The following is a 27381-nucleotide window of genomic DNA, read 5'->3' on the forward strand; positions in this document are numbered from 1 at the left end:
AGGTCGTTAATACGAAACCCTTTGATTAGTATAAAAACGAAACCAAAACCCTAGTTTCTTCCTCACACCGCCGAACTTTTTTTTCCTATAGACAAAGAGTCGAGCCTTATCCTGTGAGCAACAATGGTGAAGGCAACGAAGGCGGAGAAGAAGATCGCGTACGACGCGAAGCTATGTCAGCTCATCGACGAGTTCACTCAGATCCTGGTCGTTGCAGCGGATAACGTCGGATCGACTCAGCTCCAGAACATCAGGAAGGGTCTTCGTGGAGACTCGGTGGTGCTCATGGGGAAGAACACTATGATGAAGCGTTCGGTTAAGATCCACGCTGAGAATACCGGGAACACTGCGATCCTTAATTTGATGCCTCTCCTTCAGGTTTGATTTTACATTTTTTTTTGAGATTTTAATCGAAAGTTTTGATTTTTATTGGGATGTGTTTTTGTGTTTTAGGGAAATGTTGGTTTGATCTTCACCAAGGGTGATCTTAAGGAAGTGAGCGAGGAAGTTGCCAAGTATAAGGTTTGATTGCGTGGATGAGTTATTACTTAAATGTCTGTTTATGTTAGTTTAGTTTCAGTTGTAGCTGTTCATAGGTCTGTCTTCGTAGTATGTGTAGCTAAAGTGATTAATGCCTTTAGTATATCAACTACTTGCATTGCTGCTTATCGGTTTAGTTTATCATTTATCTGTTCCCTAGCTATGGTTTAATGTCATTTGTAACTAGAATGATTACTGTCTTCTGCATCAACTTGATCAAACATGAATATGTACTTAATTACATTTTTGGTTATACTAGTTTAGTTTCACATATTGCTGTTTAAAGCTCTGTCTTAGTAGTATGCGTAGCTAAAATGATTATTGTCTTTTGCATGAACCTGATCATACATGTATGAGTTCTTAATTACATGTTTTGCTTATAATAGTTTAATTTCACATATTTGTGATTTCATGAAAAAAATCTATTGTTCTGTTCTTGCTATTATGTGTAGCTAGAATGAATACTCTCTACTGCTTCAGCTTGAGTAGATATTTGGGTGCTTCTCGGTGTGATTGGATTGATAGAACTTTGCCATTCATGTATGTCTTGTAATATGAACAGGTTGGGGCTCCTGCTCGTGTGGGTTTGGTTGCGCCAATTGATGTGGTTGTCCAGCCTGGAAACACTGGTCTCGACCCATCCCAGACATCTTTCTTCCAGGTTTGGTTATTAATCATGCTTTGTAATACTCTTAACTTGCTGAAGTTATTGTTAACCCATAAATGTGTGTTTGTGATTTGTAGGTTCTTAACATCCCAACTAAGATTAATAAGGGTACAGTCGAAATCATCACCCCCGTCGAGCTCATCAAGCAAGGCGACAAGGTCGGTTCTTCCGAGGCCGCCCTTCTAGCCAAGCTCGGCATCAGGCCGTTTTCATACGGTCTTGTTGTCCAGTCGGTTTACGACAACGGCTCAGTCTTCAGCCCAGAGGTTCTTGATCTTACAGAAGACGACCTCGTCCAGAAGTTCGCCGCTGGTATCTCAATGGTCACTTCCTTGGCTCTAGCCATCTCTTTCCCTACCCTCGCTGCTGCTCCACACATGTTCATCAATGCCTACAAGAACGCTTTGGCTATCTGTGTTGCCACTGAGTACACTTTCCCACAAGCAGAGAAGGTCAAGGAGTACTTGAAGGTAGGTTCATCAAATTGTTTCAACTTTTTAATTTGATATTGAAGTGTTTGTGTGTTGATGTTAACATTGCGGTATGATTTTGGAATGCAGGATCCTAGCAAGTTTGCTGTTGCTGTAGCGGCGGTTTCTGCTGACGCAGGCGGTGGTGCTTCGGCTGGAGCTGCCAAGGTAGAGGAGAAGAAGGAAGTGGTTGAGGAATCAGATGAAGAAGACTATGGTGGTTTCGATATGTTCGGTGATGAATAGATTAATATATCTATCGAGTTCACGTTTTTGTCGTTGCTATCATTTATAAGTGTTGCTTCGTTTGTAGTATGATGTTTTCAATGTTCTCGACTTTGGTGGCCACTTCAGATTTATACATTTATCTTTCTAGTTTGAAGAAGTTTTGCTTCTTGAAATATTTTGTCAAGTGCCATTGTTTCAGAGAGATTCAGTCTCGTTTACTTCATACGAGTCGTTTAAAAGGAATTATCCATTCACTGAATCCTCCGATGTTTGTGCGTTCTTCTATGTGTATGCATGCACTCAGTGCCACCAAATACACTGAGGCCCATATCGTGGCCCGGCCCGGCTCGGTACGGCCCTGAAAACGTATTTAAAATTAATGTAAACAGAAAAAAAATGATTTTGCTTCTTCATACTGGAATCATATCTATTTCTTCAACAGTTCAGAGCTCAAGAAAGAGACAGAGGAAGAAGTCATTAGTTTCACTTTTGTGTTTGTGTTTCAGTGTTGTAAATTAGCTTTTATTAATGGAGTTAGGATCTTCTTCAATTGGGCCGTCCTTCAAGGCAGCAAACCCTCCTGTACGAATCTCTAAGAACACCAATCTCACGTTGAGAAGGGGAAGCCAAAGATTCTCATTCAGAGTCTCTGCTGTTTCGTATAAAGAATTCGCTGACTCTGCTCTTGAAGAAACCAGGAAGAGGGTCGTTCTTGAGCCTTCACCTCTCCAGGTAGAATGCAATTACTTTGAGCTTTAGTTGTCATTAGTACACAGACCATAACTAGCATTTGTTATGGTTACGTTGAGCTTGAGTTGTCGTTAGGACAAACACACGGCAAGTATAAACTACTAAAGAACATCCTGAGCTGTCTTGTTTATCTATGTGACTATATCAAAGATTCTGGGGAAGTTTGTCTTGATTCAATTAGTTATAGCCGTGACATTTTTATAACACAAACTATTATGTATAAGGTCCAAGTACACAGGGAGGGAACTGATTTGTCTTTAAACACTGATCCATTTCAATTTTAGGCAAGCTTGACTGGTAAAGCCTGTTTCTTTACTTCTTTTTTTTTTTCCTGATCATCAAATTGTTTCAGGAAAGGTATAGTAGCATGACAGGACTTGATGGCAAAACACAACTTCAAATGCTTGCTTTCAAATCTCCAAAGATTAGACTATTGCGGAGCATGGCCATCGAGAACGAGACAATGCAGGTATTATTATTTTTAATATATGTGTACAAATTTGATTGGCATGATCTCTGTGTATATGACCTTCCAAGGAGGGTGAAAGAACATGTTGCTTTAGTCCTCATTTTCTAACCATTCAATGGTTTATGATTGTTTCTAGTGTCTGTATGATCTTCAGGTGTTTGACTTTGCTGGTTTCATGGAGCCTGAGTATGATACACCTATATTCTGTGCTAACTTCTTCACATCTGCCAACACCAACATAGTGGTGCTGTAAGTTATCTTCTTCTTTGATCTTTTAGTAATGCTCGGAGTCAGTAATGTCTATGTTGTCCAAAGATAGAGACTAAAGCTTTAATGTATCCTAGGGACCTGAATCCGTTGCAGCAGTTGACTGACCAGACGGATTACCAAGACAAGTATTACAAAAACATAATGTCCATATACCACAAATATGATGAGGTTAGCTACAATAAACACTAAGTGACTCAACTGCTTGTGTGTATGAACTGATCTGAGTTTTTTTCTTGCAGATGTTCCCATGGGGAGGAAAGCTAACTGCTGAATCCATAAAGTTCTTTTCGCCTCTGGTGATGTGGACTAGATTCTCGTCCAGCCAAGATAAGCACAATGCTTTGTTCTCTGCGTTCCTCGAATACTATCAGGTATAATCAGAACTTGTGTGCTGCTGCTGGCTAAAAGCTAAGGTTTTAACAGCCAAACATGTTTCTCTTACCATAAAGGCATGGCTTGAGATGACAATACAAGTGAAGGAGGAGATTGAGCCGTCTCAGGTGAGAGCTAACCGTGAAGCACAGCACAAGTACCTGACATGGCGAGCACAAAAGGTGATTTACTTTCTGTTTAAACAGACATTTGTGTTCTGTATTGTTGTTAGAGTGGATCTTTGTCTGGTGGTTGGCAGGATCCTGGACATGGTCTTCTTAGAAAATTATTTGGTGAAGAAAAGGCAAAGGTATAACATTGAGTGGTTTGGTTTCACTTGTTGTCCTTGTGAAGATGTTTTTAATAATTGATTTTTGAACAAAACCAGGAGTTGTTGAGAGATTTTCTGTTCAATGGGGTGAATGAGTTGGGCACAAAAACATTCATTGATTACTTTCCAGAGTACCAAACAGAAGATGGAACTGTGAGTGACAAAAGAAGTATCATTGGGAAGTCTTTTGAAACTCGGCCATGGGATTCAAATGGACTATTCATCGGCTAACAGCAGGAGAACATGAAGTGAACTTGAGAGAGCATGAAGAGTCTCTTAGTTTCTGGGTGTTAATACTTTAGCAAGCATCTTCATATGATTGTTTTGAGTTTACCAACACTGGTTAATGTGTTGTTACCATTGTTTATCCTCTGCTGGTTGAATTACATGTTATCAAATAAGAGTAAAACAGCCTTTTGACACTCCCAATGAGTACATATTTGCTTCTTTGATCACAACCTCTGCCTTATCAAATGGTCTCTCCAACATCCTCTCAAAGGGTGAAGCCAAAGAAGCATCTCCATCAGCATTTTAAAGATAATAAAATCTGAAAATATCCATTGAAGAAAAGAAACTTTGTTACTCTGAAATGTTATTTTTTTGGCTTAGATTGTCATCACTCATCAACATGTTTTTTTTTTCCTTTCCATTAGATATATCAACAATCAAACTGTTTCAATGTATGTAGTTAATTGTGTTTTTGTTTGTTTTAATGTGTAGCTGAAGAATCTTTGTGAGCATTGCCTTTTGCCTCAAATCAAATGTGCTTGTAGGTATATCAAGTGTGTTACTAAATATTTTGGATCTCTATCTTTAAAACTATAAATGTTTCAACGGTTGAACAACAAAATCCGTTGTAGTCTAGCTGGTCAGGATACTCGGCTCTCACCCGAGAGACCCGGGTTCGAGTCCCGGCAACGGAGATTTTTGACTCTTCTAAGTGATATTATGAACAAGTAGTATTATGAAACGGAGGCGGTATGTTTTAAGTTTTATGATATCGCTGATTCTGTTCAGGCTCAGGACAAGACTTCCTCGGAAAGAATAGCTTCTTGCCGTCAAGCATTGCACGGTTTGAATGGTGCTGCTTCGGTTTTCATATAATCAATGTCGGTAATTATCTCCCCGATATTGAATATCAGATGAACTCTGAGCATAGTTGTTTTGAAGCAATTTTGACGTTGACGATCCCGGAAATGTAGAAAGTTAGTGAAGTAATTGCCAAGATGATGTTTGAGCACGTAAAATAGAACACAAGCGATGGATAATATGTCTAACGATTAGTTTCAAATCAATAGAACACTTTAAAGTTTGAATACATTGACTTGCTAACATATTAAAACTATTTCAGATACTAAAGCTTTAAAATGTTTGCTATGTGAACATACAATTAAAACATTGTATAATAGTTTCATTTATCTCATTTCTTATTAACTTCTTAATGTTTGTAGTTCTGAAGATCAGACTCGAACCTGTGACCTACAAAACCGGTTCCACCAAACTAATGTTGAGACATGTTAGTGCTTTTAGTTTTTCAACTTTGCCTTTCTATCTCTCTTCGTTTGAGGACTCCTACTACAGATAGCTGCTGATTTTCATGGTAATGGTAGACTCATTTTGTAGGATAAAACCATATCCAGATAGATATATTCGGTACTTTTGATATATGCGTTTATTGGATCCACAGTGCCATCCTTTTGATAAAAAGAGAATTTCTAGATACATTAATAATCACAAAATATAGTATTATAGAATAATTGTATAAATGTTTTCCCACCATCAAAATGAGTTCCAATAGTTGATGGGGAACACATAGTCATAATGTAAAATATGAACGGATTCAAATTCATGTGTATAAAAAATGTTAGTAAAATTATTAAATAATGAATTAGTTATAAATCGATATTAAAGTTAGGAACAATTAATCATCTAAGACACGAAACATTATAATAAAGCAAAACCTAGAATTTTGTCTTGTTTTAGGTGCGTTTCTTGTCTTGCTTTAGTAACATGCTAAAACAACAAAGAGTCTACTTTATTGGGATTCCTCACTCTAATAAACAAAATAAAAAAAATAAAAATAATAATCCTCCGAACAAGTTTTGAAAATAGATGTTCACAAAAATTAAGTTAACTATAGACTATAGCTATGATTCTTACATTTTGTTTTCCTAAACGGATTTTTACTCGTTTATACTTAGCGAGTTTAGATGTATTCCATCTACGTTTCTTTTACCTAAATCTGTCTTGTTCTATTTATGTCAACAAATACTATACAAGTTTAAATATTTTCCCACCATGTGAAAAGTCGTTCTCAAACAACGGTGTTTATATTTTGACGTCTAATATATACATGACACACTCACTCTTCACATACTAATAATACATTTATATAGATCTGTACATTACAAGTTAGTATAATATACATGGACACTTGTTAGTTATAGAGTATCTGAGTAAGAAAGGTAGGTAAAGAGACTTTCATAAATGTGAATAGAATGACATACAGAAGCATGTTGGGTCCAAAATAGAGGCTTTTTATGTAAAATAATAAATCTTTTGCGATTTAAAAATTTATATAAAAGTGAAAATTAAGCTAGGCTGTTTTTTCTTCTTGATTAAAATTGGGAAAATCAAAAAGCCTTTGATTTCTGTGAGTTGTCGAATGTTGTGGGCCAAAAGGTTCATACTTTGATTGTCATTTTCCAACTCATAATTTCTCATGTAATCATTACATTCCTCTTTTTGTTTTCCTTTACCTTTGATCCGATATGTTCCATATTTTTCTTACAAAAAATTGCAATCTTATCAAAGAGACTACTCTCTCCCTCTTTTCCGGAAAGTAAAATTTTATAAATTATTCACGTTTATTAAAAATTTAATAATATTTATAATTTAGTTTATTTTTTATTTTATTATATATTTTTCAATAACGTTCCATCAATAAAATTTAATCAATTCAAATATTCTCAATTAATGTTGCTGAAAAAAAAATATAAAAAAAAGTATCTTAACAATATAGAAAATTTATCTTTGTGGAACAAGAAAAAAATCTAAAAGATTTTACTTTCGGAAACGGAGAGAGTAATAATTATTGTTGGTTAAAACAAAGACTAATAATTATTGGACATGTTTGATTTTTATTAAAATGTGAGAAACCGGTTAAGTTTGGAACTAGTGAAGCCTAGAAAAGTTATGATTTAAGGCATTTCCAATTTATAGTAGTAATAGTTTAGTATCAAAATCACACTATTTTGGTATAGTTCCAAAACTAAAACAGTTATTTTAACTACAACACTACACTTCACATTATAAATTATTTTTATATTATTAAAACAATTTTTTATTTAATATTTAAAATATAAATAATTATTATTAGGTAACGAGATTACATACAAACAAATGACACGAAAAATGTTTTTTTTCTAAAAATATTATATAATATTTAACTAACAGGTTTATATAATTTTTCAATACACATAATATTTACTATAAATATTTAATTGATTATTTTATAGGTATTTAATCTCTAATTTATTATTTATTTAATTGTACATTTTATTAATAAAAATAAGTAATAATATTTTGTGTCTTGAATACTATCACACCAAATTTAATGTGATATTATAGTGTTATACTAAAACAATATGGTTTATAATAGGGTATTTATATTATAATATTCGGTTTGATGTGTTTCTGTGTAAAAATACCACAAATAGAGTTTATTGTTGGGTTAAAGATGATCTTAGATTTGTTCAAATTACTATATTATTTTGTTGAGTATATTTCTTTCATAAACGAGTTACATCAATTTACATATCAAATGGTTACTGCGGATAACGAATTAAGCTTCAAATTATTATTGCATTTTTTTGTTAACAACATTTTTTTTGTTATTACAAGTAGTTTAGGTTGATCAACAGAGTTAAAGTATTTGTGTCTCTCAAATGTTTAGGGTTTGTGTTCGCGTGGTTAATTATCTGTAAGCATGACTTATTGTTGACTGTGAAAAGTGAGTAAAAGAGAAGAAGACAGATTCATCTTTGGTCGATGAATCTCTTGTATGGTAGATCTTACAAATGTGTATAAGAACTGAGTGAGTGTTGCTCACAAAAAAAAAAAAACTGAGTGAGCATATATAAACTAAGTAACTAACCCCATAATTTTATCTAGTCAAGGCAATTTTTGGTAAGGAAGATGTATCGTACAAAGATGCAAGGACCAATTCATAAGAAACATCATCAAGCATATCAGCTATACCGTTTTTACTGTCACAATCTCTTACAGTATTTTTACCGCTTCGCAACATTTTACCATGCTATTAAACATAATGTTTCTTGTTTTTTTGACTAAAATAATGTTTCGTGTTTTCCTTCTTTGTTTAGATACCCGTAGAGAAGGAAAATCTTAATCATGATATTTAACTCATGATTATATATGTGACACAGGCCAAACATGATATATTATATATCGTTGAATAATTATTATGTTATATAGAGTAATTTATATTGCATTACTACCATTAGCTGTTTTGTCATAAATTAGTTATGCATTGTTATAATTAAAGGGGGTTTGTAAGATATTTTACCCCGACTAAACAAAATAATTACAAGGATTTCTATCTTTAGATCTCCATTCATTAAAATAAAGAGAACTATTTTTGTCAACATTTAATCATTTACCAAGTGCTAAAGTGAAAGGTGAAGTAATAATACAATAAAACACCCACATTAATGGCATTGATTGCGTGAGGTTTAGTGGGATAGGAGGCAACAATGGGCGGCCGTGCCTCACACTCACACACACATACACACGCACACGATGCTCAAATAATTATTAGAAAAAAAAAATACTTACGACTTAAGAAAAAAACTTATACGATAATGAAAGTGTATATCTTTGATGCTAGAAAGACATTGATTAATATACGAAAGTAGATAAGGTAACAAATGATGAATTATGAACGTGGGATATGATTTAATTGGAACATTCTTGCCCACACTTCTGATAATATATCTACATGCATATCGCTCTATATATGTTTCAAGATTAAAAGATTAATTAAAAAGATTGAAGATCGTGATCAATTATTCACATATATATTACTTTTAAAAACGTATATATAATTTCTACTCTAAGAACAAACTTATTCCACGAAAGGGAGGTTATCCTAAAGGCGATTAAGGATGGTCGTGAATGGCAAGTGGCTCAGCCTCTCAAGCCCCCGACAACTTCTCCACAACCCCCCCAAAACAACTCAGAACTGTCGTCTAATGCACAACCCAACTACAACGGTACAATGTTTCTCGGACGGCGCCTGGGATAATGTGACTGGTAGGGGGGGAATGAGATGGATCATTAAAAACAAAGACGGGACTACACTGCTCCAAGGCTCTTCTCACCGACGCTATGTCGCCTCAGCTATGGTAGCTGAAGCACTGGCATTGAAAGAAGCCATCTCCGTTGCTACTAATGCAGGTTTTACAGACTTACTATGTCTTTCAGATTGTAAAAGTCTCACGGATCTCATCACGGGAAACTCTTCTGTGACTGCTATTCAAGGCATCCTCCACGACATTGGCGTGATGAGTCGATCCTTGAACTCTATCTCCTTTTCCTTTATCCCTCGTATTAAGAACGAAGCTGCTAATAGATTAGCTAAAGCAGCCCTTGTTGTTGCTTCGCCTATCTCAGTTATGTTGTAAACTCTTCTCTTTAATGCAAGTAATGAAAGGTTCAACCCAAAAAAAAGAACAAACTTATTCCACAAACAATAAAAGCGTTTACAAGAAGGACAAGATTTGCTTCCCATGGTAGAGACACTCAGAGACCGTACTAGTACTACCACGATAAAAATATACTTCCAAAAATCAAATTAATATGCATCCACAAAACCTCACACAGAATAACTATACTTCAAATAAATATTTTATTTTTTTTGCGGGAAGAACAAAAAAAACACAAAAGAAAAGAAACAAAAAGAAAAGCCAAGACAAATTTGATCAGATAAAGGAAAAAATAAAGTTAAAGGTAATAGCATGCATCGCAAAAAGCATATAAATAATTTAGTCTTTGAATATTTGATAACGATAACATATAAAAATATTTGAACCATATTTTCCATAGCTCCATTTCGAGAAAAGCTATTCAACCCCATTCAAAAATAAATCGTAGTTTTTTTTGTAAAAGGAAAATAAATCGTAATTACTACTATATATTCATTACTTTCGAAAAACAACATATCTAGAAAAAAAAGTTGTTAAAATTGTGATATCTATGTTTTCTACTGGTTACTAATCATAAATTAAAATTTTCAAATAGTAATTATTTTTATAACTTTTTATAGATTTAAAATAATGGAAAATACATAATCAGATAAAATGATGTATTATAGATTTTAAAACATACATAAAAATTAATTTTAAATTATGAAAATAAATAATCACAGAAAATGGTGTATTATAGGTTTTAAAACATATATAAAATGTAACATACAATCTAATTTTTGAATTGAAGGTACAATTAAAATACATAAAATTAACGTTATCCTATGTATTAGTTTAATAAAATGCATATTTTTCATCAAGATAAATGGTACAACCAAGAGCTCTTGGTTTAGTGGTAATTGAACTTTGGCTGGAGTGTCCGTCCTGGGTTCGAGTCGCCTTGGTCACCTTTCCGTTTATAACTGTGCAAGTCCGGATGGAAAGTCTCCTGGAGATTAGTCTGGGCTTACCGCCTGGGATATATGCAGTTATCAAATAAAAAAGATAAATGGTACAATCAAAGTTGTTTCCAATTAATTTACCTCGTTACTTAGAATTCAATCTGATAAGTGTTCGAATATCGAGAAGCTTTAATTACAAAAATGTATGAAAAAGAGAAAATAAATGGAGAGAAAAAGAAAAAGAAAAAGAAAAAGGAAGAAGCGAGAAAGCGAAAGGAGAGAGTGTCATAGAGACAAGAATTTAGTCCCGAATCTTTATAATTCCAAAGAATCCCTTTTTTTGGTTTTTCTATATATTTTTAAAAACTAATTTTTACTGTGGTTAAAGCAGTAATTTTCCTAGTTGACGTAGAAGTCGCTATGATTGATGCGATAATTGACATGGTTATTACTACGGTAGAACTGTAGAGAAGCAGCACTGACAAATATTTTAATACTCAATTGGTATCGTAAAATAGTTCAAAACGAATTTGGTTTACGTAATTAGATCAGAGAATTAGTTGCATTACATGTCTTAAAATATACCAAACAATTTTTATCGGATGCTCGATATTTTTGCTTTTTTTTTTGTTTGTTAACTGGATGATCGATGTTGTTTTACATTATGTTCTTTAAATGTTTTGTTTCGTTGAATCACCACTATATTTTAATACTAAAATGTAAGTCAAAAAGAGTTTAAACTAAACTGAAACATGTGTGCATTGGAAATTTGTCAAAAGCAGTGTGAAAATTTTTATTTTTAGTTAAAATCGCTTTTGACAAAGCATGCAAATGATCCACTTTGTCACTAACCCAACATGTAACGGGTTTAATATTACACGAGACAAAACCGGAAGAACATAGCTTCAGATTGTTATCTTTCTAATTAGTATTCACTAAACAACAATCACTTGAGTTTAATGTTTTTTTTTGGTAAAACTTTACTCTATCCATAGGCATGTTAACAAAAAGTTTAACTGAAGACAAGAACCAAAGTTTAACGTGTAACAGCATGTTTATCCGGAATTTTTAATGAGGTTCTTAGTGTGTGGATCCCCACAAAAATCTTAAAGATCGGTTACAAAAACTACTAATTAAGTACCGATTTTAGTGAGTTTCTTACGTTGTTCACGGACCCCACTGACTCGTGGCGGTCCGCGATTGGTTTGATTTTTAATTTTTATTTTTTTTTAGAAAAAAAAAATTTTAAAAACCCAAATGGATTTAAACATGATCTAAGAATTTTAACCTTTAATATATGTTTCCATAACGAAGATACAAAACAAGTTTTGGCTTATATGAAATGATCAATAAAGCTGGTTAAAATATCTACTAATCAAACATAATCCAATTTCCATCTTTTGATTAAATATTAAAATCCTAGATTACCACACGAAAACAAAAGATACAAAATTAATTTTAAATATATTTTTGATAATTTGTTTTATTTTATTATATTTCGTTTCTATTCATCTCCTTTCTTTTTCAATACCTTGGAGGCAGACCAAGTTTCAGAAACAACACAACCAATCTCTCTCTCTCTCTCTAACGTACGTGTTGTCTCTCTCTCTCTCTCTCTCTATAACCAGAGAGACAGTGATGTCACTACTCTAAGCAGAGGAAAGTATCAACCACCATTTCCCAGTCATGAATCCATCAACGGACCCCGCAGCAGCTCTAGCTCCGCCTCCACAACCTCCACAGCCCCACCGTCTCTCAACGTCCTGCGACCGTCACCCGGAGGAGCGTTTCACCGGTTTCTGCCCTTCCTGCCTCTGCGAACGCCTCTCAGTCTTAGACCAAACCAACAACACCGCCTCCTCCTCCCGCAAACCTCCGGCCATCTCCGCCGCGGCTTTCAAAGCCCTCTTTAAACCCTCCTCCAACGGAAACGCCAACGGTAACGGCCGGGTTAAACCCGGATTCTTCCCGGAGCTCCGTCGCACGAAATCCTTCTCGGCGTCGAAGAACAGCGACGGCAACGGACTCTCCGGCGCGTTTGAGCCGCAGCGGAGGTCCTGCGACGTCAGACAGAGCTCTCTCTCGAACCTGTTTAGCCAAGACGAGCAGCGAAACGTTCCGACGACTATCTCCGGCGGCGAGGTTGACGTCGAGCCTCGGAGGTCCAGCGTCCAGGAGCCTGTCCTAGAGGTTAACGACGAAGAAGAAGCTGAAAGCGATGACCTCGACGAGGACTACGTCGAAGCCTGCGACTTTGAGATTATTAACGACTTCGACGGCGAGGCTAACGGCGTTAAAAGCGAGGCTAACGGCGTTACAAGCGACGTTAACGGCGTTAGAAGCGGCGAGATCGTTGAAGAGAGGGAGGATGAGATAGAGGAAGTCGAAGTCCCTGAGGAGCTGAAGCCAATGAAGGACTACATAGATCTTGATTCGCATTCACAAACCAAGAAGCCATCGGTACGACGTAGTTTCTGGTCAGCCGCCTCCGTTTTCAGCAAGAAGCTTTCAAAATGGAGGCAGAACCAGAAGCTAAAGAAGCGAAACTCCGGCGACCACCGTCCTGGATCCGCGAGGTTACCGGTGGAGAAACCGATAGGGAGGCAGCTCCGGGACACGCAGTCGGAGATCGCCGACTACGGTTACGGCCGGAGGTCGTGCGACACCGATCCTAGGTTCTCGCTCGACGCCGGAAGATTCTCTCTCGACGCCGGAAGATTCTCCGTCGACATTGGAAGGATCTCGGTCGACGATCCTCGGTACTCGTTCGACGAGCCGAGAGCTTCTTGGGACGGGTCTTTGATCGGACGGACAGTTTTTCCGGCGGCGGCGAGACCTCCTCCGCCGCCGTCTATGCTTTCGGTGGTGGAGGATGCGCCGGTGCACCGTCACGTGACCCGAACGGATATGCAGATTCCGGTAGAGGAACCACCTCCACCACCACCACATGTTGTGGTTAATAATACATCCAACAATGTGTCCGACCCGGTTATAATACCGGGCGGGTCAATCCAAACCCGAGACTACTACACTGACTCATCCTCCCGAAGGCGGAAGAGTCTCGACAGGTCCAGCTCCATAAGGAAAACCGCCGCGGCGGTTGTGGCGGATGTGGACGAGCCAAAGCCGCCAGTATCATCAATAGACACTTACTCTGGATCACTGAGGGACAACAACTACGGTGTGGAGACGACTGATAACGGTTTTCTCCGGGAACCGGCGATCACCGGCGAGAGGAAGGTGAGTAGTAATGATAACAACAAGAAGTCGAGACGGTGGGGGAAATGGAGCATCTTGGGGCTTATTTACAGGAAGAGCGTTAACAAGTACGAGGAAGAGGAGGAGGAGGAGAGGTATAGGAGGTTAAACGGAGGAATGGTGGAGAGATCGTTGTCGGAATCATGGCCTGAGCTGAGGAACGGAGGAGGAGGAGCGGGGCCGAGGATGGTGAGGAGTAACAGCAATGTGAGCTGGCGGAGCTCCGGGGGTGGAATGGGCAGGAAAGTCACCGGGTTGGAGAGGAATAAGAGTTCAAGGTATTCGCCTAAGAATGGGGACAACGGAATGTGGAAATTTTATTTGGCGCCGATGAAAGGTAGCCGGAGAATGAGCGTTGGAGGAGGAGCTGGTGGTGGTGGCGGTGGTGGGTGGGGGAATAGTCACGGCCATTCTATAACGAGGAATGCTATGAGGATGTATTGATCAGCATGTTCATTGGGTGGTTCGGTTAAGGGGTTTATCTCTTTGAACCGTTTGTTTTTTTGTTGTCATTTTGCTGGTTTGGTTTAATTTCGGTGCAATTGGTTTACTTTAAAATGTTAAGGGGAGGGGCATTTCAAACGAATGACTTGTTGACGTTGTCTATTATAACCGGAATAAACCGCCTTTTAACTATCAGGTATTCGTTCAAGACTTTCAGTTAAAGACAGATTGGTTTGGTTCACAAACCTAATGACTAGAGGTGGACAAGAAACGAACCAACCAACTCAAACCAAAATATGGCTCAACCATTTGATTAAATCTTTTTATCAACCAAAACAATTCAATCCAGTTCGATTTTAAACGAACCAAAAAATTAATATGTTTATTTAATTAAACTAGCTAAATATATTATAATTTAAAATAGTTATCCTTCAAACCAAACAACCCCATATAATGTTATGCATTGAGCTTCTAAATAAATAAAATATTATTGTTTTACACTATTATCAAAACTGAAATTTATAATAATTTTATTTGATTTAAAGATTATTATTTTTATTGTGATATTTGATTTTGAATCTAAACATAATGCTCTATTTTATGTTTTATAAATTAGTTTTTAGCTGAGTTAGAATCAAACTGAAAATATACTTGATTAAACCAAACCCAGGACAAACCACATTAACTTTGATTGATTTGTTTTTACACCCGAATTAACCAAATGGAACTAAAACCAAACCAGAACTAAACCGAAATGCCCAATTAATATGGAGTTTATTTAGTTAGAAGTCCGACAAGAGCTGCTGCCAGAACCCAAAACATGCCGGAGAGATAAACCATCACCGCAAAACTCTCCTCCATGGTCGTCTTCCCCAAATCCCTGTCCCCCAAACACCTCCTCAAGCTCCTAAAATCAGAGAAGAACCCTCGCGCCGCCTTCGCTCTCTTCGACACAGCGACTCGCCACCCAAACTACGCACACTCCGCCCCCGTCTTCCACCACATCCTCCGCCGGCTCGCGGAGGCTCGTATGGTCGCCCAAGTCTCCCGCGTCGTCGACCTCATTAAATCGCAAGAATGCAAGTGCGACGAGGACGTCGCGTTGTCAGTCATCAAAGCCTACGGAAAGAACTCGATGCCCGACAGAGCCCTCGACGTGTTCCAGCGAATGTCGGAGATCTTCGGGTGCGAGCCGGGGATTCGATCTTACAACTCTCTGCTCAGCGCCTTCGTGGAGGCGAGACAGTGGCCTAAAGTCGAGTCATTGTTCGCTTACATCGAAACAGCGGGTTTAAGGCCTAATCTGCAGACGTATAATGTTTTGATTAAGATGTCGTGTAAGAAGAAGCAGTTCGAGAAAGCGAAGGAGCTTTTGAATTGGTTGTGGGAAGAGGGTTTGAAGCCTGACGTGTTAAGCTACAGCACTGTGATTAATGAGATTGTTAAAGCCGGAGACTTGGATGATGCATTGAAGCTGTTCGACGAAATGTATGAGAGAGGAGTGGAAGCTGATGTAACTTGTTATAATATTTTAATCGATGGGTTTCTCAAGGGGAGAGATCACAGCAAGGCGATGGAGCTCTGGGAGAGATTGTCAGAGGATGCTTCTGTTTATCCCAATGTCAAGACTCACAATATAATGATTAGTGGGTTGAGCAAGTGCGGGAGGGTAGATGATTGTTTGAAGATATGGGAGAGGATGAAAGAGAACGAGAGAGAGAAAGATTTGTTTACTTATAGTAGTATGATACATGGACTGTGTGGGGTGGGGAGTGTTGATAAAGCTGAGAGTGTGTTTAACGAATTGGTTGAAAGTAAGGTCTTTATCGATTTGGTTACATACAATACAATGCTCGATGGGTTTATCCGCTGCGGGGAGATCAAGAAGAGTTTGGAGTTGTGGAGAGTCATGGAGCAGAAGAGTTCAGTTAACACAGTGAGTTACAACATTTTGATTAAAGGGTTGTTGGAGTATGGTAAGATAGACGAAGCAACGATGATTTGGAAGCTTATGCCTGCGAAAGGATACACGGCGGATAATATAACGTATGGTGTTTATATACACGGGTTATGCGTGAATGGTTATGTAAATAAAGCCTTGGAGGTGATGAAAGAAGTCGAGAGCAGAGGTGGGAGTCTTGATGTTTACGCGTATTCGTCGATTATAAACTTTTTATGCAAAGAGAGGAGACTAGAAGAAGCGTCAGAGTTGGTGAAAGAGATAAGCAAGCACGATGTGGAGATTAACTCTCATGTTATTAATGGTTTAATGAGTGGGTTAATCCGAGAGTCAAGACTTAGTGATGCTTCTTTTTTACTCAAAGAGATGGCGAAGAACGGTTGTCGCCCCACTGTTGTATCCTACAACATTCTCATCGACGGCTTGCGTAAAGCAGGAAAGTTTAGTGAAACATCAGCTGTAGTAAGGGACATGCTTGAGAACGGATGGAAACCAGATCTTAGAACATATAGTTCACTTCTGTCCGGTCTTTGCCACGATGGAAAGATTGATTTAGCACTAGACTTGTGGCGCCAGTTTCTCAAAACGGGTCAAAACCCTGATGTGACCATGCATAACATTCTAATCCATGGTCTGTGCTCTGTTGGGAAGCTTGATGGTGCGATGAAACTCGCGGCGGAGATGGAGCGTTGGAGCTGCGTTGCGAATCTTGTGACTTACAACACGTTGATGGAAGGATGCTTTAAAGTTAGAGACAGTAATAGCGCGAAAGTGATTTGGGGTTACATGTATAAAAAGGGGTGGGGAGCTGATGTTATATCTTACAACATTATGCTGTCAGGGTTGTGTATGTGCGGCAGAGTTAGGCACGCTATTGAGTTCTTTGATGATGCTCGAAGCCATGGCATTGCCCCAACTGTTGTCACCTGGGACATACTCGTTAGAGCTGTAGTGAATTACTAACGTAATGAATGTTGAAGGGGTTGTTGCATAGTCTGGCTCCGGATTTGATCTCTAGACCAGCTCAGCTAGCTTTCGGTTTTGGAGGTTGAGTTGTGATGTATGTGTGCTTGGAAGTGACATGAGGTTAAATCACAGGAAGTCGATAGTGTACTATACTTATGGATTATACATACATCACAAGCATTTGGGTGAAGACTCACATGGGTTTGAATGATATGAGTAAACTTCATGGAGATCTGATACTTTGGATAATACATATACATTCACAAGCATTTGGGTGACTCGCATTTGTTTTGAATGATTTTGAGTTAACATCATCGAGATCTGATGCAAAAGAGAAACTGTAGCTTTATGTATCAAACCAAAAGTGATAAAATTTCCCACTTTGGGTCTATACTATCTTTTCATATTGATTTGTTTCGACGGATAGAGAGTCCAATTCATAGGTAATACGCAAGATAGCACATGCGCCAAAACCCAACAATTAGGTAACCAGGTTTACCAGGTACCTCCCTATATAAGAAAATATGCACAGCAAGCACCGTCAAATGCAAGAGGCTATGTAAATATCAATTCATCAGCATTAGTTCCTGGAAACCATACTTGGGAACTTATTAGCAACAGCTCCATGTACAAGTTACAAAAAAAAACAAAATGATGATGCAAGGCCTCTTTTTATAGAGTTGGCAGCTAAAATTTGTAAGGTAAAATGAAATACCATGATGACGCTAAGGCTGCTCTTATTAAAAGATTTCACTCAAAGAATCACTCTGTCAGCGAGTAAAGAACCAAGAAATGTAACAAGAACTCCCTCCAAACACCATTTCTGCATAAACTACTAGGAGCTTTTTCTTTCACAACCATTCTAAAAACTTATATAAAAGGCTAAGAATCCTTTTTATGAATTCAGGTTTTTGGTTCCAACCAAAAATTTGGCTTTGGAAGGGTCTGGTTGTCAAAACTTGATTCCCCAATGATAAAGATTGTCTATAATAAACATCAACAGAACCCAAGTTTCACACCAGCTTTTCCATTCACATCAAACAATACTGATTTGAAGTACTGACCAAAGAGTTGAAGGTGAGGAACAAGATTTGATCCAAAACACTCGGTGCTCAAGTTCAGTTGAATAATTGAACACCTCTTGTCAGGCAACATAGCTGCATAGAAGAGAATGACTCCAATGGAAACATATTTTGAAGCAAACCCACTTGGAAAAATCTCATGGGGATGTTGCAGATGATTGGTCTCCATGAACATTCTCTTCTTTCATTCTCAAGAATGAAGATACAGCGAAGAAGAAGATTTATTCTACATGGAAGGGACTTATTAAAAAGTGCACTATTAATGATTGTTCATCTGTTCTATTCATCTTGTAGACTTGTATAGCACATAAAGTTTTTATTAATCATTGTTGTAATTTATACGCGCTATACAATATATTCATTACTCATCATGGTAATAAACCTTAGAAACTACACTATTAATGATAGTTCATCTGTTCTATTCATCTTGAATCTACGTGTATAGTAAAGGAATGTTTAATTGTAGTTTATACATTTTCTGTTTTTTTTTTCCCTAGACAATGAAACTAGACCTGCTTTAATTTTTTTGATGTTGCGTAATCAAATCAGATACATATGATTGTATTTAGTTTCAAAGTATATGCTTTGATTTTTTTTTTTTTTTTTAACCGGAGGTTCAAAGGCGACCCGTAATCCGCACGTGGTTTCCGTTTGCCCATAGGCCCGTAATCCGCACGTGGTTTCCGATTGCCAACCATCTAATCCCCCTGGTCCGGAACCAGCCGGCACTAATACCCATTACCCAAGGACCCGGCACCAACGCCGCGTTAACTTTAAACTTGGGATAGACGTAAAGCATTCCGTGACCACAGGGGGTATTCGAACTCGGGTCCGTATCGGTTGTGGTAACTACCTCAAGACCACTAGCCCACCACCTCGTGGTTTATATGCTTTGATTAGGGATGACATTACATAAAAAAAAAAAAAGGGATTGAAAGTCGAGACAAAAAGAAATTCAATATCGTTTCGTCCACTAGTGATAGTGCATGTAAATATAGTTCTCTATATTCAGTGGCGGATCTAGAGATGAATGTTATGGAGGCATTATCAAAATTGTTTAAGGAATGGCTCCGCCGCTGTCTATATCCTAACGTGACGTTACATTGCATGGCTCTTAAGAGATAATTGTGCATTTTATGATAATTACTATTAAAGTTATGTTTTTTAACAACCAAAAGTTATGTAATGTTATGCTTTGGGAACTCCGAGTATTGTAGCAAAATACAGTCATGCTTTGGGAACTACGAGTATTGTAGCAAAATACAGTCATGGTAATTAGCAATATTTAACTTTTGGTTTATTATTTTTAAAATAGAAAATTACTATTAAACTAAATATACTCTAATTATTTTGGTTAAAAAATACTACTAAATGACTATATATTTATAAGGAAATAATTATTTATTTTGGATTCAGATTTTTCTTAAAAAAAAAAAGAAATTGTTATTAAATATGAAAATTGTTATTAAGTATAAATGTTTAATAAGAATTTTTTCAACACATGTCACAATCTTAAAAAAAAATTATTAACATGTGTCTTCATCATCTTAATTGTTAACTTTTAAAAACTAAGGTTTATATAATAACAAAATTTCTTATTCATGTAAAAAAAAAAATTAAAAAAAAATTTCTTATTCATGTAGGGTTTCCTAGTCTTCAACTGTTATATACAATATATGTATAGATTCTGAGGCGCAAGGCATAAAAGAGAGAAAAAAAACCTAATAGTTAAAGATTGAAACAATATGATGACGACGATCTCCGATCTTCCGGTAAATTTGGTAGAGGAGATTCTCTCAAAGGTTCACTTGAAATATATGAGAGCAGTGAGATCAACTTGCAAAGATTGGGACACTTTATCCAAGAGTGGAAGCTTTTCAAAGATGCACATTGATAAAATAAGCGCAGGTGAGGAGTCTATGATGGTCGCTGTCTTGATGGGTTACAATCTATATCTCATGAATGTCGTTAATGACGAAGATCCATTAATAGAGTGTAAAGGTAAACTTACTTGCCTAGACAACAAACAAAATAAGATATCTCAAGTTTTCCACTGCGATGGTTTATTGTTATGCGTCTTGGAAGATGATGCTACCAAAGTTATCGTTTGGAATCCGTATTGGGGTGAAACAAGGTCGATAGAATTTAGATATTCTGTCCGACCAAACGGATGTGACTGGTTCACTTACGCTCTAGGGTACGAGGACAAAGGCGGCTCCACATCTTGTCGTGACTACAAGTTCTTGAGGTTTATAGATCACAGCGTTGGCAATGTGGTCAAAGACCAGTTTTTATGGTACGAGATTTACGATTTCCAGTCTAGTTCATGGAAGACTCTAGGTGTTACTCCACACTGGGATATAAATTTTCATCAGCGTGGCGTGTCTCTCAAGGGAAACACTTACTGGCCTGCTTCACCAAGGAAGACATACGAAAGGATTGACAATCACATAATCTGTTTCGATTTTACAAGTGAGAGTTTTGGTCCTCTTCTGCGTCTGCCGTTTGACGCTGGTGATGATGACACTGTGACTTTATCAAGTGTTAGAGAAGAGAAGCTTGCGGTTTTATTCACTCACTACGAATTAGGAGGTCCACTGGAGTTAGAGATATGGATTAGTACTAAGATTGAGGCCGAAAAGGTGTCGTGGAGCAAGTTCTTGAGAGTGGCGGACGCGGAATTTTACCCTCTGATTTCATATGATTGTTTCTTCATTGACGAGGAGAAGAAATTCGCCATGAGTTTTGAAGATGACTACCCCAAAACATTTAACATTGTTGGAGAGGCTGGATACTTTAAGAAGTTGGAACTCGGAGAACGTTTAGGCAGAGACATAAAGTGGATGCAACATGTGTGCTCTTATGTTCGAAGCCTAGCTGATATCAAGCAACCTGCTGCTGCTGGAGGTAAAAGGAAACAACAAAGCGAGTTAGAAAAGCAACGATATGATCAAAACATGGCGAGACTTGTTGCAATTAAAACTGCTACAGAGGTTTGACTCCACTTTTTATCTTCATTTCTTTTGTAAAGTGTTGTTTTTATATTGTCTTTTGTTGTGTGTTTGTTTGTTATTGTCTCATGATGATATGAAGTCTATGGCTGTTGAAGCTATTCTTCTTCTGCAAGAGAGGATAAATGATGATGATGAGGAGACTGTTAAGATGCAACTTCTTGTTCCTTCCAGGGTTATTGGATGTGTTATAGGTAGAAGCGGCTCTGTCATAACCCAAATCAGGAAAAGAACCAATGCCAGTATCCGTATCTCGAAAGGGGATAACGATGATCTTGTTGAGGTTATTATGATCCTTACCAAAGTTCAATCTTTTCTCCTTCTTTTGCTTTATATTCAATTTCTTTTGCTTCCTCCTTTTGTATCTTCTGTTCCAGAATATGCTTCTGTAGATTTTGATCAGAGGCGAGAGACAGGGGAAAGCAGCTTGGGAATGGTTTCTTCAGACAGATTCTATGGTTATGAAAGTAGTTTCCCGGTAAGCTCACATTTTGAGTTCTTCTGATTCTTTTGGTGGCCGATGTCATACTCATGTCTTAGTTTAATTCATAAACAGGCAAGAGATCATGGTTTGGTATCAGTCAGTCCATACTCATATGGAGGGTAAGTTTTGCAAACTACAACAAAGAACTTGGCGTCTTCTTTATCACTTTGTTTCAAATGGTTTAAAACTTTTTTTCTCGTGTATTAGTTTTTGTTTGTCTTCTCAAATACTTGTTAAAATCTAAAACACTTTCATCTTACCAATTGGTTCAATTTCTAAAAAAAAATAAAAAAAATTAAGAACCTCATAGGGGACATTCTCAAAACTAATTACAATATTAAGAGTTCTAAACTATTTAAAGTACACAATTAATAATTAAATTAATTTTAAGAACTCATTAAAGACTCTAACCAATGGAGTTGCTCTTACTATTTGACATTTTTCAATGTTTGTTTCACTTTAATTGTGATATTAAGTAGAATGAAGTAACACAAATTATGATTTAATTATTTTTTGGTCTTATATGTTTGTTTCTAGAAGTATTTGGTATTTTTCAAAGCAAGTCAATAGTGTACTATACATATTGATTATACATACATCACAAGCATTTGGGTGACTCACATTTGTTTGAACGATATGAGTAAACACCATCAAGATCTGCTACATTGGATCAAACATACTTCACAAGCGTTTGGGTGGCCCGCATTGGTCTGAATGATTTTGAGTATACATCATCGAGATATTATATTCGATGATGCAAAAGAGAAACTATAGCTTTATGTATCAAACTACGAGAACTACGTACAATCTTTTAAACTGATACAAACCCTTGAGCTTGCTTTGTCTTGGTCTTTCATAAATCAATATGCTAAAAATCGGTTTAGATGGCACATAGAGTATGTCTAATTTGGCTCTATAATTTACTCTAAAATGGATTTTGAAATAAAAAAAATGCTCACTTTCTATTCTGTTTTTCACTCCATAGTGGAATACAAAGTGAATCAATCCCGAATGATTTTATTTTATTTTGTTCATTATTCCATTTTCACTCCAAGATGCAATAGAGTTAAAGCAAAACCCAATTTCATTATAAAATTACTCCCTTAAACAAAAAAAATGAAAGCAAATAGATCATAAACAAACAATTGTTCATCTTAATTACCACCTAATTTATACTCTTTCCGCTTTTAAATGATGTATGTTTTAAAATTTTAAAACATGTTATTAAATGTATTATTTTTGCGATTAGTTATTTAATTTTCATGTTTTCTAGCCAATTAAAATTTAGTAAACACAATTAATATATTCAAGTTTACAATTTTCTATTATTATATGCATTGAAAATGTGAAATATATATCTTTTAAAAACAATTTTTTTTATGAAACATGGATTACACTGTAACAGAGGGATTAATTGTTTAAAAATATACACATACTGTATTTGAAATTATATTCAACCCGCGGGTTTTGGGGTCGACCCGAAAAGGTTAGTTATTTTTCCCGCTAAAAGGTTTGAACTTTTTTTTTTAGTCTACACGGTTCTTCGACCTTGTTTACTTACGACGACTCTTTTCGTTTAGGATGCAATTTTTTTTTTTGTTTCGCATGATATATAGCAGTTGAGATCTCAGTTCAATCTCCGGTTCGTATATTGTCGGATTCCCATCTGAATCATGAGCTTTCGAGTTCTCCTGTCGCCGTCCTCCCCCAAGTACGAGACTTTCTCCTTGTTACGTCGTTTGAGTTCCTCCACGGACTTACAACGAGTTTCGCCCAACCATGATGAGACGTACAACAGTCTCCTCGGAATATGTCTGGAGCAATGCAAACTATTAAAAACCCGCAAGGTGTTCGACGAAATGCCTCAGAGAACTGTACACGCCTCGAGAATCGGCAAAGCCGTACATTCCCGGAGCTTGACGCTCGGAATCGATTCCAGAGGGAGATTAAGCAACGCCGTCGTTGATTTATACGCCAAGTGTAAAGAAATAGCTTACGCTGAGAAGGTTTTCGACTCGCTTGAGAAGGATGTAACGGCGTGGAACTCGATGCTATCGATGTATTCAAGCATTGGGCTACCTGGAAAAGTCTTGAGGAGTTTTGTATCGTTGTTTAAGGGTTTGTTTTTTCCAAATAAGTTCACTTTTTCGATTGTTTTATCGACCTGTGCTAGGGAGAGTAATGTAGAGTTTGGTAGACAGATACATTGCTGTATGGTGAAGACGGGTTTTGAAAGGAACTCTTATTGTGGAGGGGCTTTGGTTGATATGTATGCCAAGTGTGACTGTATAGGTGCTGCTCGGCAAGTTTTCGATGAAATATTGGATCCCAATACAGTTTGCTGGACATGTTTGTTTTCTGGCTATGTCAAAGCTGGTTTGCCAGAGGAAGCTGTTATAGTTTTTGAGAAGATGCGGGGTGAAGGACATCGTCCTGACCATCTAGCTTTCGTGACAGTTATAAATACTTACATCAGTTTAGGGAAACTGAAGGATGCACGTGTGTTGTTTGGGGAGATGGCGAGCCCTGATGTGGTAGCGTGGAATGTAATGATATCAGGGCATGGTAAACGAGGGTGTGAGTCAGTGGCTGTTGAGTATTTTCTCAATATGCGGAAGTTTGGTGTTAGATCCACTCGTTCTACACTAGGAAGCGTTTTAAGCGCCATTGGGATTGTAGCGAATCTTGAGTTAGGTTTGGTAGTTCATGCAGAGGCTATTAAACAAGGGCTTGCCTGTAATATATATGTTGGGAGTTCTTTGGTCAGCATGTACTCGAAGTGTGAGAGAATGGAGGATGCTGCGAAAGTATTTGAGGCTTTGGAGGAGAGAAACGACGTCTTGTGGAACGCGATGATCAGAGGTTATGCACATAACGGAGAAGCCCGCAAGGTTATGGAACTGTTTATGGATATGAGATGCTCTGGTCATAACGTTGATGATTTCACCTTTACAAGCTTGTTAAGCACTTGTGCTGCATCACATGATCTTGACATGGGGAGCCAGTTTCACTCGGTTATCATCAAGAAGAAATTAGCGGATAACTTATTCGTTGGAAATGCATTGGTAGACATGTATGCAAAATGCGGAGGTGTCGAAGATGCAAGGAAGATTTTTGAGCGCATGTGGGAACGTGATAATGTATCGTGGAACACGATGATTGGTGGTTATGTCCAAGACGAGAACGAGAGTGAGGCTTTCAACTTGTTCAAGAGGATGAATTCTTGCGGTATGGTGTCTGATGGATCATGTTTAGCTAGCACGCTCAAGGCGTGTGCAAACGTTCGTGGTCTTTATCAAGGCAAACAAGCTCACTGCCTCTCTGTCAAGTGTGGCTTAGAGACGGATCTTCACGCTGGGAGCTCGCTCATTGACATGTATGCCAAGTGTGGGGTCATCGAAGACTCGCGTAAAGTTTTCTCCTCTATGCCTGAGTGGAGCGTTGTGTCGATGAATGCTTTAATTGCAGGCTATTCTCAGAACAACTTGGATGAATCTGTGGTTCTCTTTCGAGAGATGCTGAACAGAGGTGTTAACCCATCTGAAATCACTTTTGCCACCATTGTTGAAGCTTGTGATAAACCAGAAACGTTGATCTTAGGAACACAGTTCCATGGTCAAATAGCAAAGAGAGGGGTCTCATATGAAGGTGAATATCTAGGGATTTCTCTTTTGGGTTTATACATGAACTCATGTAGAATTGTGGAGGCGTGTGTTCTTTTCTCAGAGTTGCCAAGCCCTAAGAGTATCGTTCTCTGGACGGGGATGATGTCAGGGCACAGTCAGAACGGTTTCTATGAGGAAGCTTTGAAGTTCTACAAAGAAATGCGTCAGGATGGTGCTTTACCTGATCAGGCAACATTTGTCACTGTTCTTCGAGTGTGCTCTGTCTTATCCTCTTTAAGAGAAGGTAGAGCTATTCATTCTCTTACCTTCCACTTGGCTCATGACCTGGACGAGTTAACCTCTAACACCCTAATAGACATGTATGCTAAATGTGGGGACATGAAAAGTTCATCGCAAGTTTTTGATGAAATGAAGCGTAGAAGCAACGTTGTCTCATGGAACTCCATCATCAATGGATATGCTAAAAATGGTTACGCTGAAGATGCCCTTAAGATATTTGATTCCATGAGACAATCTCATATCACGCCAGATGAAATCACGTTCCTAGGTGTTCTCACAGCTTGTAGCCATGCAGGGAAAGTGTCAGAAGGGAGGAAGATTTTTGTGATGATGATTAGTCAATATGGTATTGAAGCGCGTGTAGATCATGTAGCTTGTATGGTTGATCTTCTAGGAAGATGGGGTTATCTTGAAGAAGCCGTTGACTTTCTAGAAGCACAAAACCTGAAACCAGATGCAAGAGTATGGTCATCGCTCCTTGGTGCATGTAGTATCCATGGAGATGACATTAGAGGAGAAATGGCTGCTGAGAAGCTCATTGAACTTGAACCACAAAACTCGTCAGCTTTTGTTCTTCTTTCGAACATATATGCCTCACAGGGACGTTGGGAGAAGGTCAATGCTTTGAGGAAAGACATGAAAGACAGAGGAGTCAGTAAGGTACCTGGATGTAGTTGGATTGATGTGGGAGAGAGAAAACACGTTTTTGGTGCAGGAGACAAATCTCATTCTGATATTTGCAAAATAGAGACGTTTCTTGAAGATATATATGATGTGGTGAAAGATGATGCAATCGTCAATCATGATATCATGGAACATGCTTCTCATGTTTGTATCTAATAACAGGGAAACTACAAAGTTAAAGATCAGCAGATCAGCTCATAGACAAATTGTATACAAAGGTGACCATGTTTTATGGCCTTTGATGATGACATGATGTGGACCAAGTTTTCATCTATAGCCAAGAGAAACATAAGGCTTCATTCTCTGTGTTCCTCGACTACTATCAGGTAACTCAGGTTAGTGTGCTACCAAGGCTAAAGGTTTTACAGGAAACATGACCAAATCTATCATTTTTCTTACTAGGCATTGCTGGAGATCACACAATCCAAGTGAAGTAGCAGATGGAGTTTTACGGTTTGATGTTTCAGCCAAAAACTGAAACACCAACCCGACCCGAAATAAAGGTATCAGATCGGGTTCGAATCCAGCTAATAATCCGATCGTGTTTCATATTGAGATACTTTGGATATAGCTTCGGTTCGGGTTTATCCGATAACCGAAACATAACCCGAACATATAATTGTAGTTATGTATATGGTATACATACATACTACTCATGCAGTCATGCTAAGTGTTACGATTTTTTGAGTTTTGGATTATAAATATTATAATGTTATAAACTTTCGAGTGTTGCTATTTTTGAATTTGATATATATTCTTTTATTCAGTTTAAGTACTAAATTTTCTATATTTAGACTTTTAATTATGCATTTTATTTTAGTAT

At 37.5% G+C, this 27381-nt stretch overlaps 7 protein-coding genes and 1 non-coding gene across 9 annotated transcripts; all 8 read left to right on the plus strand.

Moving 5' to 3' along the window:
• Positions 1 to 49: 49 nt before the first annotated feature.
• Positions 50 to 2080, plus strand: LOC106352982 (60S acidic ribosomal protein P0-2). Its single transcript, XM_048750193.1, has 5 exons — positions 50 to 378; positions 454 to 522; positions 1103 to 1201; positions 1285 to 1677; positions 1768 to 2080. The coding sequence occupies exons 1-5, from the start codon at positions 124 to 126 to the stop codon at positions 1921 to 1923; spliced, it is 972 nt and encodes a 323-aa protein (XP_048606150.1). The 5' UTR covers positions 50 to 123; the 3' UTR covers positions 1924 to 2080.
• A 217-nt stretch (positions 2081 to 2297) lies between these two features.
• On the plus strand, positions 2298 to 4519 carry LOC106352983 (phytochromobilin:ferredoxin oxidoreductase, chloroplastic-like). 2 transcript variants are annotated; one of them, XM_022709971.2, is made up of 8 exons: positions 2298 to 2637; positions 3008 to 3124; positions 3261 to 3373; positions 3469 to 3562; positions 3634 to 3765; positions 3844 to 3948; positions 4026 to 4076; positions 4155 to 4519. In XM_022709971.2, the coding sequence occupies exons 1-8, from the start codon at positions 2434 to 2436 to the stop codon at positions 4326 to 4328; spliced, it is 990 nt and encodes a 329-aa protein (XP_022565692.1). In that variant the 5' UTR covers positions 2298 to 2433; the 3' UTR covers positions 4329 to 4519. The 2 variants fall into 2 exon arrangements, with proteins under 2 accessions (XP_022565692.1, XP_013648094.1); XM_013792640.3 differs by having other exon boundaries at positions 2299 to 2637; positions 3279 to 3373.
• A 428-nt stretch (positions 4520 to 4947) lies between these two features.
• Positions 4948 to 5020, plus strand: TRNAE-CUC. Its single transcript has one exon. It is a non-coding gene; the product is annotated as a tRNA-Glu (tRNA).
• A 4263-nt stretch (positions 5021 to 9283) lies between these two features.
• Positions 9284 to 9802, plus strand: LOC106355575. The gene has a single exon (XM_013795495.1). It carries the CDS (start codon positions 9284 to 9286, stop codon positions 9800 to 9802), a length of 519 nt encoding a protein of 172 aa, XP_013650949.1.
• Positions 9803 to 12279: 2477 nt separating this feature from the next.
• LOC106352984 (protein OCTOPUS-like) lies at positions 12280 to 14658 on the plus strand. The gene has a single exon (XM_013792641.3). The coding sequence runs from the start codon at positions 12451 to 12453 to the stop codon at positions 14464 to 14466; it is 2016 nt and encodes a 671-aa protein (XP_013648095.2). The 5' UTR covers positions 12280 to 12450; the 3' UTR covers positions 14467 to 14658.
• A 442-nt stretch (positions 14659 to 15100) lies between these two features.
• Positions 15101 to 17816, plus strand: LOC106352985 (pentatricopeptide repeat-containing protein At3g09060). The gene has a single exon (XM_013792642.3). It carries the CDS (start codon positions 15326 to 15328, stop codon positions 17387 to 17389), a length of 2064 nt encoding a protein of 687 aa, XP_013648096.1. The 5' UTR covers positions 15101 to 15325; the 3' UTR covers positions 17390 to 17816.
• Positions 17817 to 20053: 2237 nt separating this feature from the next.
• Positions 20054 to 21528, plus strand: LOC106355577 (F-box protein At2g38590-like). The gene has a single exon (XM_013795496.3). It carries the CDS (start codon positions 20220 to 20222, stop codon positions 21471 to 21473), a length of 1254 nt encoding a protein of 417 aa, XP_013650950.1. The 5' UTR covers positions 20054 to 20219; the 3' UTR covers positions 21474 to 21528.
• A 2098-nt stretch (positions 21529 to 23626) lies between these two features.
• On the plus strand, positions 23627 to 27345 carry LOC106352986 (pentatricopeptide repeat-containing protein At3g09040, mitochondrial). Its single transcript, XM_013792643.3, has 2 exons — positions 23627 to 26884; positions 26961 to 27345. Exon 1 carries the CDS (start codon positions 23643 to 23645, stop codon positions 26712 to 26714), a length of 3072 nt encoding a protein of 1023 aa, XP_013648097.1. The 5' UTR covers positions 23627 to 23642; the 3' UTR covers positions 26715 to 26884; positions 26961 to 27345.
• The last annotated feature ends 36 nt before the right edge of the window (positions 27346 to 27381 follow it).

The sequence above is a fragment of the Brassica napus genome, chromosome C3 (genome assembly GCF_020379485.1).
Source record: "Brassica napus cultivar Da-Ae chromosome C3, Da-Ae, whole genome shotgun sequence".
NCBI lineage: Eukaryota > Viridiplantae > Streptophyta > Magnoliopsida > Brassicales > Brassicaceae > Brassica > Brassica napus.

What these genes read in the sequence shown, in the direction of transcription:
- LOC106352982 (XM_048750193.1), top strand. Translation starts at nt 124, where the DNA reads ATGGTGAAGGCAACGAAGGCGGAGAAGAAGATCGCGTACGACGCGAAG. An exon ending in AGGAAGTTGCCAAGTATAAG is followed by an intron (nt 523 to 1,102) that starts GTTTGATTGCGT and finishes TAATATGAACAG; the next exon opens with GTTGGGGCTCCTGCTCGTGT. An exon ending in AGGTCAAGGAGTACTTGAAG is followed by an intron (nt 1,678 to 1,767) that starts GTAGGTTCATCA and finishes TTTGGAATGCAG; the next exon opens with GATCCTAGCAAGTTTGCTGT.
- LOC106352983 (XM_022709971.2), top strand. Translation starts at nt 2,434, where the DNA reads ATGGAGTTAGGATCTTCTTCAATTGGGCCGTCCTTCAAGGCAGCAAAC. An exon ending in TCGAGAACGAGACAATGCAG is followed by an intron (nt 3,125 to 3,260) that starts GTATTATTATTT and finishes GATTGTTTCTAG; the next exon opens with TGTCTGTATGATCTTCAGGT. An exon ending in CGTTCCTCGAATACTATCAG is followed by an intron (nt 3,766 to 3,843) that starts GTATAATCAGAA and finishes CTTACCATAAAG; the next exon opens with GCATGGCTTGAGATGACAAT.
- LOC106355575 (XM_013795495.1), top strand. Translation starts at nt 9,284, where the DNA reads ATGGTCGTGAATGGCAAGTGGCTCAGCCTCTCAAGCCCCCGACAACTT.
- LOC106352984 (XM_013792641.3), top strand. Translation starts at nt 12,451, where the DNA reads ATGAATCCATCAACGGACCCCGCAGCAGCTCTAGCTCCGCCTCCACAA.
- LOC106352985 (XM_013792642.3), top strand. Translation starts at nt 15,326, where the DNA reads ATGGTCGTCTTCCCCAAATCCCTGTCCCCCAAACACCTCCTCAAGCTC.
- LOC106355577 (XM_013795496.3), top strand. Translation starts at nt 20,220, where the DNA reads ATGATGACGACGATCTCCGATCTTCCGGTAAATTTGGTAGAGGAGATT.
- LOC106352986 (XM_013792643.3), top strand. Translation starts at nt 23,643, where the DNA reads ATGAGCTTTCGAGTTCTCCTGTCGCCGTCCTCCCCCAAGTACGAGACT.